Genomic DNA, 21,796 nt, shown 5'->3' with positions numbered 1-21,796 from the left:
TTGGTCTCTAAGGTGCTACTGGAAGGATTTTTTTTAAAAAAAATGTGTTGCTATTATTATTATTATTATTATTATTCCATCCTCTTCCCAATTAAGCCTCCTGCGGGTCCCCTAGAAGCCTTCCCTTAGATCATGATCCAGGAACCCCTGCCGAGTCTCCCGCCACAGCATGGGGACAAAAATATCCAAGAGAATCTCTGCAGCAGCAGGACCGTTTGCTTCGAGTGACTGACAGTTTGGCAGTTTTTAAAGGAAAAGGCAGCCCCTCCTCAGGAAGAACTCACTGAGTCGCGCATGGGTCAGCTCGGTGGGGCCAAGCCAGGCCGCCTCCTGGGCGGGGAGGGGGACCGGAGACCAGCCCCGCGCGCGGCATTTCCATGCCACCCGCAATTGCATTTTGCTCTTCTTTATCCAGGCAAGCAAAAATGGAACATTGGTTTCCCTTGGACACTAAAAAGATCGCTTAAACTGGTTTGCACATTAGACAGCAACTATAAGACGGGAAAGCACGGATTTAAAATTAATGAAAAGCATCGCTCCCGTCCATATTTTTTTCGCAAAAAGCCCCCTCCCAGATCATCAGCCAGTAAAAGAGGGCAGTCTCCTCAAAAGCTGGGTGTCGTCAGCTCACCGAGAGCGGTACTTGTCGGGCAAGAGAGAGTGACGGGCAGTGCGATCTTTAAGCCCCATTGAATTCACAAGACCTGTTGAATTTAGGCATTATAACATAGGTATTTCCCGAGTGGTGCAATAGGAGATGAAGAGCACGCCACTTATACTAAATAAAAGAATGGTTTGGAGTATTCGGGATCCACTTGTCCGCAGAACAATCCTCCGCGGGTTCAGCGCCCCAAATGCCCAAGGTGGATCTTAGCCCCCGAAGCAGCGGCTGGTGCCGGATCATGGCAAAAGCTGCAGAGAAGCCCAGGACTTCGTCCCAGGGCATCTGGGTCCCCCCCCCCCACGGGCGCCGCAGAAGAAGGCCGAGCGTCCGCCTGGAGCGCGGAACCAGAAGCCAGGCGGAGCGGGACCCGGAGACCCACCCCCCATCCCTCCCCAAAAACCTCTCCCACCAGCCCGGTCGCCTTTTCTTCGGGATGGAATAGGAAAAAAATAGGGGCTAGTGGCCTTCATTTTGCAAACAGATTATTCCGATACTGTACCCCAAATGTGTCGATGGCAACAGGATTTTTAAAAAATGTGTTCTCGGAAAGAATAAATCCGGATTAAATAATGGCGCAGGGTGGGGGGAATAAGGCTGGTATTCTGACCACAACAACGTCCTGGGGAGGCTGCCATAAGGACGCCGTGTGCGTAAAGGACCCCGATCCCCGTCTGGAAGGGTCGCTCCTGTTGGACACTCGCCTCTTTCGCCCACAGCTTCTATTCATTTGTCCTTGGTTAAAATAAAATTATTGTTATTATTATTTCTCTTGACATCTGTGCTTCCCCGCTGATTCCTGATTTCTCATTCTTTCTCCAGATAAATTCAACTCTCCTTTGATTATTAAAAGGATCGTTTGCATCGGACCAACCGCGGGCCGCAAAGTTGTCGGGCAGGCGGTGCCCTGTCAGACCCGAAGCTCAGGAACGGCTCCCTCAAGTTGGGCGTCGCTTCCAGCCCCCAGATCCGTGAGCTCCTCTGAGGGGGTTCCCCTTCCAGAAGGAGCCGCCCTGAAAACGTCTTTCCTCGGACTCACCGGGTTTAGACTTCTGGTCTCCCGCGGCGGTTCCCTCTTCGGATGTCCCGGATCCTGGCTGGAGATTTCCACTCCAACGCCGCCACCCTTCACGTGCCAACAAGCAGAGAGTCCGGGGCGGAGGGCTTCAAACTGCTCTTCCTCTCCTCTGTCCGCAGCAAGAGGCACCTCCTCTCCTTCTGCCAGAGAAAACCGGAGAAGCGACCCGAGGAAGAGATTTCCGTCTCCTTTCTCCCGGGGCTGCTTCAGCCGCGCCGCGAAACGCCGAGGAAACCGACTGCTTAGCGGGAGAGGGGAGCGGGCGAAGCCTGCCCGGCCAGCGCCATGCCCGCCACCTCGAGGCGGCTCCTTGGCAGTCCTGCAAAGCGAAAGAGACTGGGAAGGACAGAAACGCGAATGGACAGGATCCGGATGGAGCTCAGCGCTGATTTCGGATTAAAGGGGAAATAGCTCCCAGAAATAGCTATCTGAAGAAGTGTGCATGCACACGAAAGCTCACACCAATGACAAACTTAGTTGGTCTCTAAGGTGCTACTGGAAGGAATTTTTAAATGTTGTTTCGACTACGGCAGACCAACACGGCTACCTACCTGTAACTAGCTCCCTTAGCTCACCTTGTTCATGGGGGCGGGGGTCCAGCTTCCGCAATCCCAAGAGAGGAGCTGGAGGCCTGGATCCCTTCAGGAGCAGCTCAGTCCTCGGCACAAAGAGAGGCCGGGGTCCCCGTGGGGCGCTTCCCTGCTTCTCCCCCTTCGATGTCTGAATCGGTTTTTGCCATCTAACGCCCCCAAAGTCCCCTTCGCTAAGCGCCTCGCGACGTTTCCCAAGCCAGACCTACCCGGCCGCTTCGCTCCCCCTGCCCCTAATGCGCCCCCTCAATATAGCCAAGCTCTTTACAGTACTATCCTCCTCTGTGTGTGGCTGCTTGGGGGGGGGCAGATATAGCGCCCCTTCCTATTCACCGTAAATGCTGCCGCTTCGGTTTCCTTTCTCTCCTGGGCCGAGTCGAGGAGCACCGTACGGCGACAGGAAGGCCCGGAGCCGGGGAAGGCGGGCATCCGTCCCGGAAAGAGCATTTCGGCTGTGGAGGAGAAGTGCCAGCCTGGGACCCCGTAAAATATATTCCTCGGGGTGAAGGAGAGACTCACTCACACGCGCAAAGTGTCCCTTCCCGGCCCCCTCCGCCTTTGTTCCCGCTTCTGCCCCGCTGAGCCCTCGCCTTGCCGCCTGTCTGCCTTCTTTCCAGCCCGGCGTGGATCTTGCCTCGGTCTCCCGAGAGCAGCTTTCGGCTAACGGCTTCGGCCGCGTCCTCCGCGGCTGGCCTGGCGCAGCTCTCCAGGCTCCGCTCTCCGCCTCTGCACTGCTTCCGCGGGCGTCGGGCGCCTCTCAATTCTGTCTAAAAGTCCGTCCCCACCCCGCATCCCTTCGCAAAGCTTCCTTCTTTCTTTCCCCCTTCAGAACCCAAAAATGGGTGCTCGAGGGACGAAGCTGCCTCACGAAGTTCAAGGCTGTCAAAAAGCGCAAGAGCTGCCTGCCCCCCTCTTCCCGGTACCCCCCTTCCAGAAGCACCTGCGGGTCCATAAAGGAACAGCTCAGCCCAAGGGGGACTCCGAGGGGGCGGGCCGGCCTCGCCAATCTCGCGGTAGCCTCGGGCTTCCAAGCAAAATGGGGGGCGCACTCAAGAAGGGTCCCCACGCAGAGAACGGGATTCCTTCGGGGATTCCATCCAGCTCGGGGCGCGTATGCTCCAGAACCAAAGGAGAGGCGTCGGGGCCGGGAAAGGAAGAAAGGCAGAGCCGCCCCTGGGAGGGCCGCGAAAAGAACGCGTGTCTTCCGCGGACCGCTGAGGCCCTTTGAGCGAAAGAAAGGGCCGTTCTTGGCATCGGAAAGGGAGGCGGCAGGTTGGTTCGCCGAGAACCCTAAAAAAAGCCACGGCTGTCCGCGCAAGTTTGCGTAGGGACCCCCACGGCTTTCCCCGCGCCCCTTCCAGCTTGGGGAGGAAACAATCTGCGTCGCCCTCCGGAGAAGCTTCCGGGGCGCCCCGGCAGATCCCGCGGAACTTTCCACGAAGCCTCGCAGCGGGAGAGAGGGGCGCCAAGGAGCAGCCTGATCAGGGAAGGGGCTCCACACCAGACTCAGGCCCAGGCCACCCCCAGCAAAAAATAAGCCCCAAGCCCACCTGCTTCCTGCCCAACTGGGCTTAAGGAAGGGAGAACCCGCGGGTGCCAACGTCGTCGGGAGAAAGAGCAGGCCAGCGTTTTCAAGCCCCATTTTCTGGCGAGGGGGCACCGCCTACCTGCCTCCAGTTCCACGTCGAGAAAGGTTCCTTCCAGGTGCTGATCGGACGGAGACGGGAAGACGGCGAAAGAGCTCCGGGAGGCTTTCTTTCTGCCCCCACCGCTTCTTCTTCTTCTTCCGAGGGGGCTGAGGCAGCGGGGAGGGAGGGGGAGCAGAGGGCGGGTCCAGAGCGACGACGGCGCAGCCTCCCCGGCGCTCCATTCCGCCTTTTGGCGGCGACCCCGCTCCCTCCTCCCCTTCGCCCTCCCCTTCCCACGTGCCCTCCCCAACCCCGGGGCAGGTGAGGCTGGCCAATCAGAGGGGGCGGCCCGGCAGGTACTCGGCTTATCTGGACGGCTCGCCCAGGAGCGCGCCCACTGCGCACCGGGTGGATGGGGCGGGCGGAGGCAGCGGCGGGGGTGAGTGCGCGTCGTGGGGACGGGCGCGAGTGTCCGTGGCGCCGCTGTCGCTGCCGCCTCCTCCTTCTCCCCGGAGCCGCCCCGCCTGGCCCAGCCCGCCTGGCTCTCGCTGGCAGCCGGGCCGTCGGGAGGCTCCCCCGCCTGCTGCTGCTGCTGCCGCCGCCGCCGCTGGATCCGCCCGTCCGCCCGGCACGACCGTCGTGGCGCCCTCCTGCACCCGCGCCCGGGGCGCCCCGTGCACACGCGCGCTCGCGCTCGCCCCGTCGGGCGCCATGTTCCAGCCGGGGGCGACGGCGGCCAAGCGCTGCTTCACCATCGAGTCCCTGGTGGGCAAGGACAGCCACCCTCTAGGCGAAGAACCCCTCCGGCCGGCCGCCGCCGCCTCCCTCGGCTACCCGGCCAGCGCCGCCGTCGAGGCCTTTGCACACGGCTTCCAGGGCTCGGCAGCCGCCGCCGGGCGCTCTCTCTACAGCAGCCCGGAGCTGCTCTTCCCTGAGGCCGTGAGCCACCCGCAAGCCCTGGCTGTCCACCCGCCCCAGCTGGCCACCTCGCACCTCCCGCCCTCGCCGCACCCCTTCTTCGGCGCCCAGCCCCGCGACCCGCTCAACTTCTACCCGTGGGTGCTCCGCAACCGCTTCTTCGGGCATCGCTTCCAAGGTAAGGGCGGGCCGCTGGGGCAGGGAGGGAGGCGGAGGAGCGGCGGTGGCAGAGTCCAGGGAGAAAGGGAGGGCGCCGAAAGAGAGGCCTAGGTCTGGGGGTGCCTGGTTCGGGCGTGTTGGGCGCTGGGTAGGAGCCCTCCGACCCCCGCCCACCGACTCTGACATGAGAATCCACCTCGCAGCTTCAATAGCGGAAGGGCCCTGCTAGCTTGGGGGCAGGGCAGCTGTCTTGCATGCGGAAGGTCCCAGGTTCAAGACCGAATGGCGTCTCCAGGTATGGCTGGGAGAGTCCCAAGCCCGAGTGTGAAACGCTGGAGAGCCGCGGCTGCCAACCCGTGTTGGGACTCTTCCAGCCATCCCTGAGCCAAACTGGCCAATTGGTTTGACTCCGGATCGGTTAGCTAAACAGGCGCTCGTGGTCCCATAGGTCTTTTGCCGTGCTGGCGAGGATTCTTCCACGGCTAAGCCCCCCCCCCCACAAGTCAGGGGCGGGTTTCCAGGGTCAGCAGTGTCCTCAAGTCCAGCTCTCCGGACAAGGATGGCCGTTGCTTAATGGGAAGGCAAGACTGACCCGCGGGGGGGGGGGCGAGAGAGCAGAAGGCCTTCACTGTGGGGCACAGCGGCACCCAAGGGGGCTGAGACCAGCCAGGCCCCTTGTGGTCGAGTCGAGAGGCCAGCCAGAGCGCTTCCAACGCCAGGCAAGCCGGCGTTCCTGCGGACGCTGCTGCTGCTGCTGCCGTGGCCCATTTACCCAGAAAGTCCCCAGACCTGCAGCTTTCTTCCCGTCACGGGCTCGCCGTTTTTCCGCAGCCGCCTTGGGCTTCCCTCGAGAGGCCTCTCGGCTGCCAGTCGAGCCCGGAAGGGTCCTCCGTCGGACGTGGCCCTGAACCTTCCGCCTCTGTCAGGCAAGCCGGCCTGGAAGTTCCAGAGAAGGTTCGATGCTCACGGTCTTTCGCGTCTTGGTTTTAAGAAGGATTTTTCCTCTTATAAACGAAAGTCAATTGAATGGAAAGACCTCCGGTCATTCAGCCCGCCCTCCTTTGGGACATTTGCCGACGGGGCGCGGGCGCGTTCGCGGCTGGAATCTGCTCCGCGCCTCCCCGCTTCTTTCTAGGGGGCCAGAGAGGCAATACGAACAGAGCTGGGAGGGAGGGAGCTGCCTGTCGCCCCTGCCCCCCCACGACGGCGCCCTTTGCCTGGATCTGGCAGCTTTCTGTCCTCCAAATATTCTGTCGAACACAATTAAATGCAAGAAAACGGCGAAAGGTTTCTTGGCCTTCGGGAACGGGGTGGGTATGAGTTGCGCGAGGTTGGGGTGGGGGTCCTATTCCACGTCCTTTCTCTCCGAAATAAATTGCTCTGAAAATCGCACTTTCCCCTCCTATCTCTAGGGAGTTCTGGATCTGGTTGTTAATAAATTATAAAGACGCCGAAATAATTTCTTGACTCACCCTGAGAATGGCAGAATTCTCAATTTTTTTGTTTCGCTATAATACGATTATATTTTCTTCTATCCTCCACTTTCCTGGGGGGTGAGGGACCCTTCTTCCAGGTAAGTGGGGGGGGGAACGAGACCCTTTAATCTTGCGGACTGTAGGACCCCACCCACCTCCCCCGGCCTGGATTTCCCGTTCCCAGGGCTGGAGGGACCCTCTCATGGATGGAGCCGGTGTGTGCGCGCAAGGGGGGAGTTATACCTGGTTAAGGAGGAAAGAATAACAAAGGGAAAACAATCCGTTTGCCCCGGAACTTTTTCTGAAACCCACAATCCAGTCGGGAATTTTCTTGGCAGTCCCGGTTGAAACCTGGACCTCCGCCGTCGCCAATTCGAAGTTTGACGAAGGGGAAATATTCGGCACCGAAATCCCCGTCGCCGGCGCAACTTTAATTGCGAGATGTTTTGTATTTCGGCCCACAACCGCGATCCTGAAATCAAGGGGCGCTGATTTTTGAGTCGCGGGGCGATAAATTAAGTTCTTTTAAGCTTATCTCGTTTTAAATAGGCGCTGAAATCTCCTAAAGAAATACACGAGATTCGAAAGTGCAGAATTCTGACGGGATTGTGTCACCCGTTTAAAAAAAATGTGGAGGGAGGGAGGAGGTGGAAAGAGAAAGAAATATAGGAAACGAAGGATCCACCTAAAATAATAGAATAGAATAGATCTTTAACTTGGCGAGCAGCGCGAGGCTTTTCTGCCCAGGAAATGCCCTTTCACGAAACCCGCCGTTTCCACCTCAGGTTTCCCCGCAAAGAGGCGGGAGGAGTAGCTTTATTTTGTATCCTTTAAATATCGAGGCAGGAAAACGTGGGACCTCCGCGTCGTGACTCCGGAGTCATCCAGTCCCCGCAGAAAAAAACGATTCTGCAAATCCTTGTTTCGAATAATGAAACCAACGAAGCTTGATTGCGGAGCCTCGCGAAAAAGGGGAGCCCGACCCGAATCTAGCGCGGAACGCGGAAAGACGAAGAAGGTAGCGCTGACCTCTCTGGGACCGGAATGGAAGGGGGGGTCGATTTGGCCCCAAATCTGGGCAGGTTTCGCGGGACGCAGACCAGCTCCGACTCAGAACGGCAGGGAGCAAAGGAGGAGGTGGATGTCGGAAGGTTGCTCGTCCCCCCCGGCCGCCCCCTCCAAGGCCGGAGCAGCGATCCTGCCTCGACCGGACCAGGCGCTGCCCAGCTTCTGCCTCGACGGCGCGTCCGCCTTCTCTTGGCCTCGCCTGGACGGCTCTTTGGTGCCGTTAGCCGCCCCTCCCCGCCAAAGGCCCTTCCTTCGGAGGAGAGCGTGAGGCTTTGGCTCTGGCCCGCCCGGGACGGAGTGAGCAGCCCGTGCCCGCCCCCCGACGGGTCCTTCCTCAGGCCGCGTCTCATTACCATGTTGGAAATGCAAATCCAGCCCGCGTCTCGCTCCCATCCCCGGCCGGCGCGTGAAAGGAGAGCGGCCCATCAAAGGGTCTTTGTTCCGCGCCCAGGAGGGGATTAAGCCCCCGCGGCGCCCCCTAGCACTTCAGCCAGGGAACGAGGCTGCAGCGGGGCCAACGGTTTTTCCTGGACGCGCTCCTGTGCCTCGGAGGGCGCAAATCCATCAGGATCGCGACTGGAAAGAGCGCCGCCGCTGCGGGGTTGCGTTCTCTCGCCAGCCCCGCAAAATCATTGCTCGGTTCGCGAAGTTGCCGCCGGCCAGACGCTCTTCTGGTCCGGGGCGAATTTGGCTGTTGAGGAGCCGCGCGGGGCCTCCCGTCCTTTGGAAGCCTGGAGCCCCTGGCCGGCCAGGCCTCCAGCAGACATGGAAGCGGTAGCGGCTCCTGGATGCTGAGGTCTGATGGGTCCGTCCGGTTCCTATTCCGACCTGGGGAACGGAGGTCACCGAATCTGCTTCCATCAGCGGCCAGGAGAGAGAGCTGCCTTCGCAAAGCAGCCCCGGGGCGCTGGACCAACATTTCAGTTTGTTTCATAAAATTTACACACTTCTTGACAGGGAGAAAACCCTGGAAGCGGTTTACAAAGAGCAAAGCTACAGGGAACTAGGCAGAGGACCTTCTTGGTGGTGGCCCCCGCCCTGTGGAATGCCCTCCCACCAGATGTTAAAGAGATAAACAACTACCTGACATTTAGAAAACATATGAAGGCAGCCCTGTTTAGGGAAGTTTTTAATGTGTATTTTAATCTTTGTTGGAAGCCGCCCAGAGTGGCTGGGGAAACCGAGCCAGATGGACAGGGTACAAATAATTTATTATTATTATTATTATTATTATTATTATTATTATTTATTACAACAACAACAACAATGAAATTATCAGTAGAAACAACTCTTTAAAAGATAAAATCAGCAGTAAACTAAAAGCAGATTAAACCACGCATCCACATTCATCTGCAGGGACCTTTCCCTCCAAGGCTTCCTGTTGTGTCTCTGTCCCCCTCGCTCTTCTTCCTGATGTTTCTCAGCACCTGTTGAGCCCTATAAAACCTAGGAAGGTCTCACCAGTGATTTTTTTCCCCTTGAGAAAGCCTTCTGGGATCTTAAAACGGGGGAGGGGGGCAGGGGGAGTTGGCTTCCCCCCTCCATTCCTCTCAGCCTGGCAGGTCTATTCTTCCTCCTCTTACCCCCCCCCCCAAAAAAAATCCTGGTCCCAAAATCAAGACTCCACGCTGCAGTCCCTGGGAGGAGGTCACCCAGCCCCTCACTGGGCAGCCGCTACCCCACAACTGCCCGCCTTGCTCTGTGCCTTCATCCAAGCAATTGTTGGGTTGTCCTTCAGGAGCAGCCAGTCGCCACTGATTAAATTGATCGTTATGCTGTTGGCTTTTCCCCCCTGCTATTGAATATGGCACTTGGGTTTTTCCAGAAGGACCTGTGTGCGTGTCTGGCTGTGACATTTTGGCCTTCATCACCCTAGTTGGGTTTTTTATGCTTTCTGGGCAGAGGACCCTCCCCCCCCACACACCTTCTGTCCTGCACTGTTGTTGTGTCATAAATTATCACCATCACTGTTAACTAACTCTCCTGCAAAAATTAAGCTCCTTGCTTTTATTAACTTGGGAATTAAGTGGACGCTTTAACTGTCACCTGTGGCAAATGATACAGCTGAGCTTTGGCGTGGGATCGATGCGCAAGGCAAGGGATGTGAAATGATGGTGAAGCTGGTGGTTTGCCTTTCACTTCCTTGATCAGCACAAAACTTTCCTCCTGAAATAGGCCTGGAGTCTCTCCTCCCAGGGCTGGTGCAATCTACACTCTTGTTTGCTCTGGCAATGAGAGCGAGTCTCCCCTGCAAGACAAGGCATCAGTGGCTGGCAAAGCAGTGGGCATTGCCAGGCCGACTTCACCATCCTGCGACTGTTTCCTAAAAGCAGCCTTTCCCCAAGCGAGTCCTCAGGTCTTTTGGGGGGTGTGTGTGTGTGTGTCTTGGACTGAGCACCACCTTCGCTGTCAGAAGTGCAGCAGGTGCCTGTAAGATCTCCAACTTTTTCTGTGGTATCACAACAGGGTTGTAGGTTCCTTGTCCAAAAGACTTTGCTTGGTATTTAGAAAGGCTAGACGAGACTCTTTTATTTCAGGGAGATTTTAAGCTGCATTTTTAATGTTGCAAACTGCCCAGTGGATCTTTGAATGAAGGGTGGTATAGAAATTTAATTATCGCTGCTGCTATTGTTATTATTATTATTATTACCAATTATTAATACTATTAAACTGAATAAATTGAGCCTGAGTTCGTGCCATTCGAAATGTTGGGTTTTATAATTGATTTGATGGTGCTTTTATTTTCTTTTTCACTGCATGGTATTCAGATACTTACAGTGAGAGGTTTTGAATTTAGGAAGTGAATAAGAATAAATGAATCCATAGAAAGAAGGGACTTTTGGGAGGTAGAAAATCCAGACTTGGAAATCTGAAAAGGAGGGGCTTTAGCTCGTTTGCCACTCGCCAGGTTTAAGCTTACAAAAAAATAGCAAGAATTATGATAACCTGGTTTATTTATTTATTTTTATTTGTTAAATCTGTATACCACCTTTCATCTGTAGATCTCAGGGAGGCTCACAACATAAAATTACAATAGATTGTCATCATTACACTACGCTCTAGATGAGATGATCTCTTAATCTCTAGGGCGTATTGGGGGGCAGGACACCCATTAAAACAATACTTGCCAGGCTCTAGGGTGAATTCCCCCTCTGCCAGCCCCACAAGCTGAACAGGGACCACTGCACAGAGGAGAGGGGTCTTTTTCTTCTCCCACCATCCCGGGGGGCCTGTAGAGGAAAGCTTCTCAGTGGACAAACTCTAATTGAGTAGCACATGAACTGCTTATTCAACCAAGATGTTCTCGCACTAAGCCTATTTTAAGTTTCTCTCAAAACAAATGCACTTTCAGAAGAAAAACTTGAGTCGTCCCTCCTTTCCAGCCCAGTCCAGTGTATTCCCAGACACACAGCAGCCATCATTTCTCAAAACCTGTCCCCCCCCCACTGCTTTAAATTAACCACTTGGGATGGTGATCCCTGTGCACACAAAAGGAGCGTGGATCTCAGTGTCGGCAAAGTGTCCTTCAGAAAGGAATGCTTCTAGATTTGTTCATCTGCTGCGAGGACATTTGAGGGTTCTGTGGACGAAATCGGCAGAACCCTCCTTTTAGTTTCCAAAAGCAAAGCATTTTCTCCCCAATGAATTCACTCTAACTCCTGATGGGAAGTTTGGTTGGAAATCTAGTATATGGTGCTAGAGCATAATTTGTGTATTTGGAATTTATTATTCTGGAGTGTGCATCAGGTCATTTCTCTATAATTCATTTAGTATTTAATTTCCCCCCTCTTTATTAATAAAACTGATTAACCCATTTTCTAAAGAAAGCAAAGAGGTTTATGAAGCATAAAAATGGTCGCCAGCATTGTGAAGAGCCCGTTCTGAGCAGCCACAGATTATCATTTTTCGTGCTCGATGGAATTTATGCGGCACACAGTCAGTTTCAGGGAATGGGGAGCCACTCTGGGCAGAGGGAGCCCCCAAAGGAAGGCAGGGGCTGCTCTCTCCCTTTTCTTTCTGGAGATTAATGGCATGAGATTTTATTTTTCTGCATGGAAGACTAGAACAGAGACACAGAAAGGCCCCTGGGTCACACGGTAGCCGCCTGTTAATGGGTTGTTGTTGTTGTTGTTGTTGTTGTTGTTGTTGTTGTTGTTGTTGTTGTTATTTCACACACACTTCGCCCCAAGGTCCCAGGGCAGGTTACAACATTAAAACACAATAATAAAAAGCAGTTTTTTTTAAAAAAAGGGCATGGTCCAGCCAAAGATGAATATGTTCAGACTCCATTAATTCATGCTGGATAAATAATAATGATCATTTTACAAATAATGAAAGTAAAAACAACGGAATGTGTGTGTTTCGTAGGGATTAACAGAATTGAAATTAATAAAAACTGAAATCTAAAATTTTAAAAAATGTATACAATGGGGGTGGGGAAATGCCACCTAGCTCCCAGGCCACTCCATCTCCAGATCAGCCGGGCAAAAATGATCTGCATCTTTAAGCAAGAGGACAAAGAAGGCAAGCGAAAGTCTTTGGCTTGAGAGAGCCCTGTGTCAACTCTTGTGGCACATAGATCTCTTAGCTGGGAAGAATGATGCAGCGAGCGCCCCATTCTTCCACATGCCACTTGCAGGAGTGGAGCCGGGGTGGGGGTGGGTGGGCATGAACCGCTATCCTAAACCTGAACAAACGAATAATAGTCTTTAGATTCAGGTTGTTCCTTTCAAGTAGAGCCGACTCAACCCTGTGGATATTTGCTCTCTCTCTTTTCTCCTCTATTTTACCTTCAGTACGGGAGGGTATTTTTCAGCTTTTCCGTCAACCGCTTTAAAAAGTAATTTGTAACTGGGACTCTGCAACTGAGCCTTACTTTTGCATGTGTGCATTTTTGGAGGATGTGTGTGTGTGTGGGGGGGGAAGGTTCTGTTTCATGCATGCACACAAATGGACCCCCAGGACCCCTCCCAGCTGCTGAGCTGTGCATCCGGGCTCCCTGGTTTCCCCGCTGGCTGAAGACCTAGGCATTTTAGACTACAGATGATTTTTGGAACTGGGTCCCGTCCTGCCTTTTTCGTTTTCTCTTATATTTTGTTTTCTTCTGCTTATTTGATCATTAAGAGCATGAATTATTTTTGTTACATGAATTAATTTTATTTACGCTTTTGTACCTTGCTCTGGAATCTGTTGACCAAGGGCAATCCAGAAACATTTTAAATGAATAATAAACATTAATAAACGTTGTCTGGATCTGGGCTTTGCGGTAGCTTTCTTTCCACTCTAGCTGCAAAGAACCCCATTTCTGAATGCTGATTTAGGGGAGGGCACCTTCTCAGGTTCTGGTGAGCTAATTGCTTTGTCCAGCAAGTCGGCCAAAGGCAGGTCTGTGTGTCCACACCCATTGACCCTCAAAGTGAGGATGACCCAAGCCGTTTTGTCTCTCCTAAAAGGTTTCCGTTGCAGAACTCCCTGTAGAGGCTATGTGGCTGCAGCTCTAAGACCACAGCCTGCCTCATTCAAGCCCCGCTCACAGAGCAATTGCTGCTGCAATTGAGTTGGAGCGGCTTCCTTTCTGGAAATAAAACAAGGAGGAAATTGGAGTGGGTGAGGCCACAAAGGCAGCTCATGGAGGCCTGGTCCCGCCAAGCAGTGTTCTCTCCAATTTCTTCCACTAGAGGACTACAAATGCCAGTGCTTATACTTGGGGCAGGAGTGGAAGTGTCTGGGATCAGGTGTCCAGGCCCATCCGGTGACCTCTCATCCACTTGGCCTTCCTCGTTTGTTCTTTGCATCTGTTGGTAGTTTGGCTCATTGCATAGCTGAGCTCTTGTCTGGTGGAGGCAGGAGGTGGGAGATGGCTTTTGACACTGTGGAGTGGACCCTAATACTCAGCCTTCTCTCCTCAGGTGGCGAAGTGTCCCAGGAGAGCCTGCTCTTACACGGCCCCTTTGCCAGGAAGCCCAAGAGGATCCGCACGGCCTTCTCACCCTCGCAGCTCCTGCGACTGGAGCGGGCCTTTGAGAAGAACCACTATGTGGTGGGGGCAGAACGCAAGCAGCTGGCCAGCAGCCTCAGCCTCTCAGAGACCCAGGTGAGTGCTAGGCATGCAAAACACTTTCTTTCTTTCTTTGCAATAATATTTGGGGGTCCCATTTTCTACATAGGTTCTCTCACATATTAGAGGACCAGTCCTGCCCCGAGGCTCCCTTGCAGAACTTGGCTCTCCTCCTCATGTCTTCAGACAATGAAGGCTTGGAGGCCAGGAGTTAAAATGCTGCTGGTTTTAAGGAAGCAAAGGGCTCCAGGTTGCAACATTTTGCCTCCCTCAAACAGCTGCTCCCACCAGGATGGCAGTGGTGGGGATTCCCATTATTGTAGAAATGTCGGACGCAGCGGGATGGATATTTATTTATTTATTTATTTATTTATTTCATAACCCTTATGCACCACTTGCTTGTTTAAAAAAACCTCAAAGCAGTTTACAAGGAGAACAAAGCAATAAAATTATCAGTAAAAGCAGCTCGAAAGATAAAATCAGCAATAAGCTAAAAGCAGATGAAAACCTTCACTAGCACCTGGGTAGGCTTGCCTAAGAAAAATGTTTTAAGCAGGTAACGAAAACCGTGCAGTGAGTTCCAACGTGTCGGCGCTGCCTGCATCATCAGGAAGGAGACGTTTGGCCTCTGCCCAGTGAGGTTGCCGCAGGGATCCCGTTGGACCCCGACTGGCTTTCCACTTGTGTGTGTGTGTGTGCACATGTCATTGAACCATAGACTTGTGGAGTTGGAAGGGACCCGAGGGTCCTCTCGCCCAATTCCCTGGCCCCCCTCCCTCCTCTGCACACCTTCCAGCTTGTAATTTGTGTCATCTGGAGCTTGGTGAGCGAAGGCTGCGCCTGCCGTGAGCATCTCTGGGAGTCTCTCTGGACGTGGGTTCTGCTCGCCTGGCTGGTGGTGCATGTGCTTTGTGCTGGCAGCCCCTTCCTTGTCTCCTCTTTCAAACAGTTCCCTTGTCGTGTCCCAGAGGGCAAATGCCTGGCCTCTTGTCATATACACGGACACCCTGCTGGAGCCCCTTCCTCCTGCTGCTGCTACTGGTGTGGTTTTGTTTGACGGTGGAATCCAGCCCGGAGCATGTGGACTATGCGCAGGGAGGGGTGCTTGGTTGAGCCCCCTCTGAGCCCTGGGCTCACCAACTCGCTTCCAGCCTTGGCTCCTTCCCTGCAAAACGGGAACAATATTCTTCAGGCTTGCAGGCCCATGAAGTGTCTTTTTAAATGCAAGAGAAAGTGTCTTTTTAAAAAATATTGCACAAAGGCTGTACACTATTTCCATCATTTCTAAGAACTGTGCAAACTGCCTGTTTCTGATGGATTTCTGTGGGATTTCTTTTCTCTTTTTTAAAAATCAATAATTGGCATAGCTGCCAAGTTATCCCTTTTTTTAAGGGATTTCCCCTTATGCTGAATAGGCTTCCTCATGAGAAAAGGGAAAACTTGGCAGCTATGATAATTGGAATCCATATTTTAATTCTAAGAACTTTGACCTACTGCACACACAAACATTTGTGACCCAGCCACCTTCTCTGTCAGTGGTTCCCAAACTCCCTGACCGCCCCACCCCCCACTTGAAGATCTCTGGGAGTCTGGATGGGCCACTGAATGATTTTTGTGCCCCTTTAACAATTGCAATATGCTGGGCTAGATGCTCTGTGATTTGTAATTTGCATTGCTTCTTTTGTTTGTTATATTTTGCATCGCAGCTTGAATTCCACTCAATACAATATAATGAGCAAAAGAAGCCATAACAAGAATAACCAACAGGGTGCTGGGGATGGGCGATTCGTCTCCCGGCTTCAGCCACAAATCCACAGGCATGCAGTGGGCCGACTGAAGGAAGGGATCCTGCAGACCGCCAGTGGTCCACGGACCAGAGTTGGGGAGCCCCTGTTCTAGCTGATGAAGGCCATCTGTGGCTCCTGGCCATGCTAGCTGTGCCCTGACTGTGGGCTTCCTGCCCAGATTTGGTTGAGCACTGCTGGATTCCCAAAGCAAGGGAGCTCTTTTTGTTAGCGATGCGCCTCTGGGGGTTCTGGAGAGTCAAGCTGTTTGTGCAAAGTGCCTTTCCTCCCCATGTGGCCCTAGCTGTGGCCTTCTGGGGCAGTGGTGTGTTCTGGTGAGAAAGTGCTTGTGTTACACCATGTCTTATAAGCTCTCAGGGAGACAAGGGCAGGGAGCTTGGAGAGGCAATGGCAGCTATTTTCATTTATGCATTTATTTCACAAAATTTATATACCTCTTGATTGTAGAAAAAGCTTCAAGCGGTTTAGCAAAAAGATAAAGCAATTAAACCATCACTATAACAATTTTACAACTGTAATTTGAAGCATGCAGGAAGTCAAAACATACAGAAAGCAATGGAACAGACTAAAATAAATTAAAGCACATACTTTCTTTCTGAACGTCTGCGTGGGCTTGTCTAAATAAGAATGTTTTTGGAAGATTCTTGAAAGAGCACAGAGAAGGTGCCTGACTGCTATCAATAGGCAGGGAGTTCCAACGGGGCTGTGCTGCCACACTAAAATACCAAGTTCTTACAGATGTGGTGAGGGTATTCTGTGGCACCTGGAAAAGTGCCAATTCTGCAGATTGAAGCAGTCCACTTTTTAATGCCACCCCTCCCATCAAAGTCAATGAGAGAAAAATTCCTTGCACCAGAAATGGGGGCTGATGCAAATCTGTGCCAAACTTTTCACAAAGTGGCAAATGTGCTTACTCCTTCCCCACTGGAAAGATACATTGACTTAAGAAGGAAGTTGGAAAATGGACACTCCTTCTCACTTCCTCTCTCAGCTCTCTGTGCTTTCCAAGGCTCGGATTGACACTCGAGCAGCTGGACAGAAAGCAGAGTGACTGAGAGTGTTGGGCAGAGAGTGTTGGACATGAGGTGAGAATGAGGCTTTCCAGTTTTAATATTGTTTCCCACAAACAACCATCGAGGAACGATGTGAATGAGGAAAATCATCTAGCCATGGCTGGGCACTTTCCTTTTATTTGGTAGGATTCCTGCTTCATGCTAGCGGTTTAAATGGCAACCTTTGCAAGATGGTTTACATTTCTAATTAACAGCTACTAAATGCTGCATTTCAGCCGGACAGTCAGTGATCTTTGGCTCAGCATGTTTTACAGGTTGAACCTGTGTGAGGAAAATATGGGAGGACAACAGTCGCGCTGAACCTACTCAATTGGCTATTACGTTATGTACTGCCACGCCTTGGAGAAACACTGCCTGCATTTTCGGACTCCCCTTGTGGGTGGGGCTGCAGGGGACTCTCGTGATGAGTTCTGTCGCTTCAAAATTTACTTCAACATTACTGGTTATATATGACACGTATTTCTCTAGATGCAGTTGGGTTTGCTGAAGGCTGATGAGCAGGTTGTTTTGACTTGAGGAATTTTTTTTATTTAAAAAAGGTAAAGGACCCCTGACAGTTAAGTCCAGTTGCAGGCGACTCTGGGGTTGCGGTGGTCATCTCGCTTTAGTGGCTGAGGGAGCTGGCATTTGTCCGCAGACAGTTTTCCCGGGTCATGTGGCCAGCATGACTAAGCTGCTTCTGGCGAAACCAGAGCAGTGCACAGAAACGCCGTTTACCTTCCCGCTGGAGTGGTACCTATTTATCTACTTGCAGTTTTGGGCATGCTTTTGAACTGCTAGGTGGGCAGGAGCAGGGACTGTGCAACGGGGCTTTGACTTGCCAACCTTCTGATCGGCAAGCCCAAGAGGCTCAGTGGTTTAGACCACAGTGCCACCTGCGTTGTCCCACTGCCCAAATAGGAAGTAATCATGTCTGTAACTTGGAGGAAAACCTGACACCTTTTAGGAGGCAGAATTTATGTGGCCGTAGAGGGCTCTTGTTGAAAACAGCACCACGATCCCTCAGGTCAGTGCAATGCCTGGTGGCATCTCCTTCCATACAATGATGGATGGACCATCTGCACTCCCTGTCTGTGTCAGGATGCTGCCTGCTCAGGGCTGGCAAAGAAGAGAAAAAGAAGAATGTCTGGCCAGCTTATATTGCAGAGGGTTGGACTAGAGATGACCCTTTGGGTCCCTTCCAAGCCTACAATTCTGTGCTCATAAGCTGGCAGTCTAGTATGTGTGCCTTAGCATTTCATGTTGTCAAAATACCTTAATATGTGTCCCTTTTATTTTATTTAATGTTATTGTGCAAAACCTGTTGCTTTGAAAGCTGCATCAGAGTTTGCAAGCACACTCACTCCGGAAATTTGCTAAAAGGTGTGCCAGGCGCTCCCAAGGCTGATCTGCCAGGAAGGGCGAGATAAGGAAAGTCTTTTGAAATGGTTGGTACCGTATCTGTGCTTTGAGTTAATGGGCTCAGGATGCAGAGAAGCAGAATGGATTGTATGGGCTCTGATGGGTGACTTACACTTTGAGCCTGGAAGGAAAAATACTCAGTCTATTCTGCAGTGGTCTGAAGACCATTTAAACACACTTTCTATAAACATCAGCCTGGATACATATTCGCTCATTTGGATGGCATGTACTCATCTGTTTGTGTAAACTGAGATGGATTTGCTGATGCAAAAATGTATTGTTAATGTGAGCTTGGTTTTCTCCTTGTGCCCCCGATTTTTCTTAATGAATTTGCAATTTTAAAACGCCAGTAAAAAAGGACATAGGAGTTAAATTTCAAAGTGAACTGGCGTCATTTGAAGGTTCTGTTCTGGGGTTTTTTTTCGGGTGGGGAAGAAACTCCTTTGGCTGTGCTGGCGAAGGAAAACACATCCCTTCTCCATTGCTAGGCAGGCGGCTGGAACTTGGAATAGCAGAGGACAGACAGACTTTGTAGTAACTTGGAGGAAGCACAGCACAGGAGTTTGAAGCATTGTGAATTTACTTAAGTATTTTTAAAAAATCTGCCCAATAAGCTTTTTAAATATCAAAGCAGCTTACAAAATCCAACTGATGTTCACTCCAATTCAGCACTAAAGAGCAGGTTTTCCCAGGGAAAGCCGCAGGGAAAACAGAAAACCACTTGAACCCGTGCTTTGTAGGACAGGCAGAAGTGTGGGAGATTGCTTGGTGAGAGGGACTCAGTAGCCCTTCTTAGGCAATTGACTCAGCTTCAGCTGCATGACTGACATGTGCGGCTGGTTGTGGTAGCGATAAGACTGGCTACTGGATGGGCCCCCCATTGGCCTGATCCAGCAGGCTTTCCTTATGTTCTTAAAAGTGATATTAGGTATCTCAATCTGCAGCAAAATTATGATCATTTGATTAAGTCATGCACAGAATGCCCTGTTAATTTCTTTATTTTTAAAGACCGAGAGAGGAAGTGCGATGACCCTCTCCAAGATAATGCTGCGTGTAGATCCTGCAAACTGAGTTGGTTTCTGAAATGTGGCTTCAGTGGGGAGCTTGCATCCTTTGGGAACAACATGGCTTGGGACTCTTGTGTTAATGCGCTCAGGTGAGGAGCAAAAGGAAGTGGGGGAATGAGAAGGAAAGGTCACCCCACACGTGACAAACTGACCATACAAAAATTTGGGTCTTCTTCTTCTTGAGCTTCTACACAGCAATGACGAAGGGTGTACGATGGGTCGTTTTTACATTTTTTTCCAGAGCATGGGAAAATCTGGATTAAATGTAGCAAAAAGTACAGCCTGGCATTTCAGTGATGATGACACCATATATTAACCTTTCATACACGAGCTGCTGGGATGCACACACAAAAATCCCATCTGGAAGTGCCCAGGGTGCCTTCTTTCAAAGGGTGCTCAGGTTGCTCTCAACAGCAAAAGCAGAGCTGCTGTTTTCATTTATTCTAACATAGAGCATAGAATCATAGAGTTGGAAGAGATCCTGAGGGTCTTCTCGCCCTGCCATGCAGGAATCCCAACTAAAGCAGCCATCACCACCACCATCAAACATATTTCTGTATTACATTCCCCCATCATTTTGATTGGCTGTCTCTTTACTCTGTGTTCTCTGACAACCTCCACAATGCTCCTGGAAGTCAAGTTTTAAAAGTTGCTCTGCAGCCTTTCTGAGGACAGCTGTTTGCCTGTCCATCTGGCCACCCGCCCTCCATCCTTGTCCAAGCAGAGGCAGCCTCTTCGATAAGAGGTGCTCCATGCCACTAAATCTGTGTGGGTGGAGTTTTAGTTCGCAATACACAATAGCTGTAAGAAATCTATATTTTAGTGTAGCGGCAGCTGCACTGTGGAACTCCCTGCCTCTTGATATCACACAGGCTCCTTCACTGTACTCTTTTCAGCGCCTAATAAAAACATGTTTGTTTGGACAAGTCCAACCAGATGTTTAATCCATCTTTAGCCGATTGCTGGTTTTAGATTCTGAACGTTTTAGAGAGTTGCCTTTACTGCTTTTACTGATAACTTTATTGCTTTATTCTCATTGTAAACAACTTTGAGGTGTTGGGTTCCCCCCCCCAACCATACAGTGGATAATTTTAATGAAGCAAATACATAACATTTCTTACTTGCTTTGATTGTCTAGGGTAGGTTGGAGTAAATATCTTGTATGAATAAATAGGCAGGCAACCATCCAGCCTCTTGCGCTCAAGTTTAGAGACAGTGAGGAGTTAATTACTTACTTCAATAAACTAGTAGAAAAACTTCTAAAGTGCATTGAGACCCCCCGGCCTTAATTTCCTGGCTCCATTTCCACTTCTTCTTTCCTTGCTTGCTTGCAGTTTTATCAGTTTTAAGAAATACAAAGATTCAGAAAAATTGTGCGATGTAGCTTACAAATCTTAAGAACACACTTGCTAAATAACAATATGAATAGCAATATGAAAATATATAATAAACAAAAGAGTGGTCAGGATCGGTGGGCGTGGGGAGGAGAGTACTGTTAGGAGCAGGTTTAAACATTTCTTATCAACAAACAAAAAACAGAGAACAATGTTTTGGGCTTATACATTGGTGTATTTAGAGAACCGTATAAGCAGAGAGAGGATTGTCACCTGTATTTCATTACGTCAATCAAAGACTTCTGAATGCTAGATGCAGGTTCAAATTGTGCGAGTCATCCTTTGCATGCTTAATAAAACCATGCCACATTGCAAAATAAAAATTAAAAATGTTCGTTTTGTTTTGTCCTCTTGCTACTTTCCTTTACAGGCATGTTTTCCCAATAGGGTGAATACGCACACTTTGCTGTGCCATGCTCAGAGCATAGCCCCCAACTAAATCTTCCCAGTGACTGGCCATGACATCCCTGGTGGCCGATAATAGACACCATCTCTCTCTCTCTGCAGTGCATGGGGATGTCTTCAGTTTCAAATAAGTGTACAACTGGAGTCACTGTATGGTGAAGAATTCTGCCTCTTTCTTGGAAAACTGAGCTGCTCAGCCTCTTCCGCTTTTGTGTCTCCCGCAGGTGAAGGTCTGGTTCCAGAACAGGAGGACTAAATACAAGAGGCAGAAGTTGGAAGAGGAAGGCCCAGAGTCGGACCAGAAGAAGAAGGGCTCCCACCACATCAACCGATGGCGGATCGCCACCAAGCAATCCAATGGAGAAGACATTGACGTCACGTCCAACGACTAGGAGGGAGGCTGGAGGAGGCTGCTGGCAAGACAGTTTGCGGACAGGACCGCGTGGGGAGGGAGGGGGACCAACTCTGGAGACTGAGCCAGGACAGGGCAGCCTCCCACTGCCATGCGTGGGCTGTCCTCCGTGGGCCACGCGTGGGGGAACGCGCTTCGCCTCGGAGCCCCTTCTCCCTGGGGCTCCCTCCAGCCCTCCAGCCCATGGGGCCGCCTGTGGGGATAGGGAATACACTTAATGGCCAAGGATGGCCGAGGTGGGAGGCTGTCTCGGCTCCAGGAAAAGGAAGGGCTTTTCCTCTTGCTCCAGCAAGGAAGTCCCCCGTCAGCCATATGAGCAAATAAACACATCCACCAAGACCCATGCCCTGCACACTCCTCCTGTCTTTGTTGGGCTTCGGTTGGATTTACTATTATTTTTCTAATGGCAGCAAACCCATTTTCTCTTTAATTTATTCTTCAGTGTCTCTGCGTTTGGTGTGTGCATATCCCTTGTGTCATAGATAGCAACAGATGTAGTGTGTGTTACTGTGCGGTAATAAAAACAACATGGGTTTGAAACATGTCGCCTTATCGTAGCCAGCTCCCGTGCAGGAGGGGAATCTGTTTGCAGGAACTGGTGGAA

The 21,796-nt window shown here is 51.4% G+C and overlaps 1 protein-coding gene across 1 annotated transcript; it reads left to right on the top strand.

Moving 5' to 3' along the window:
* Nucleotides 1-4,668: 4,668 nt before the first annotated feature.
* EMX1 (empty spiracles homeobox 1) lies at nt 4,669-21,172 on the top strand. The gene is made up of 3 exons (XM_035103731.2): nt 4,669-5,053; nt 13,487-13,671; nt 21,005-21,172. The coding sequence occupies exons 1-3, from the start codon at nt 4,669-4,671 to the stop codon at nt 21,170-21,172; spliced, it is 738 nt and encodes a 245-aa protein (XP_034959622.1).
* The last annotated feature ends 624 nt before the right edge of the window (nt 21,173-21,796 follow it).

The sequence above is a fragment of the Zootoca vivipara genome, chromosome 9 (assembly GCF_963506605.1).
Source record: "Zootoca vivipara chromosome 9, rZooViv1.1, whole genome shotgun sequence".
Taxonomy (NCBI): domain Eukaryota; kingdom Metazoa; phylum Chordata; class Lepidosauria; order Squamata; family Lacertidae; genus Zootoca; species Zootoca vivipara.
Note: the sequence above shows the minus strand (reverse complement) of the source record. Positions and strands in the feature narration are given on the sequence as shown.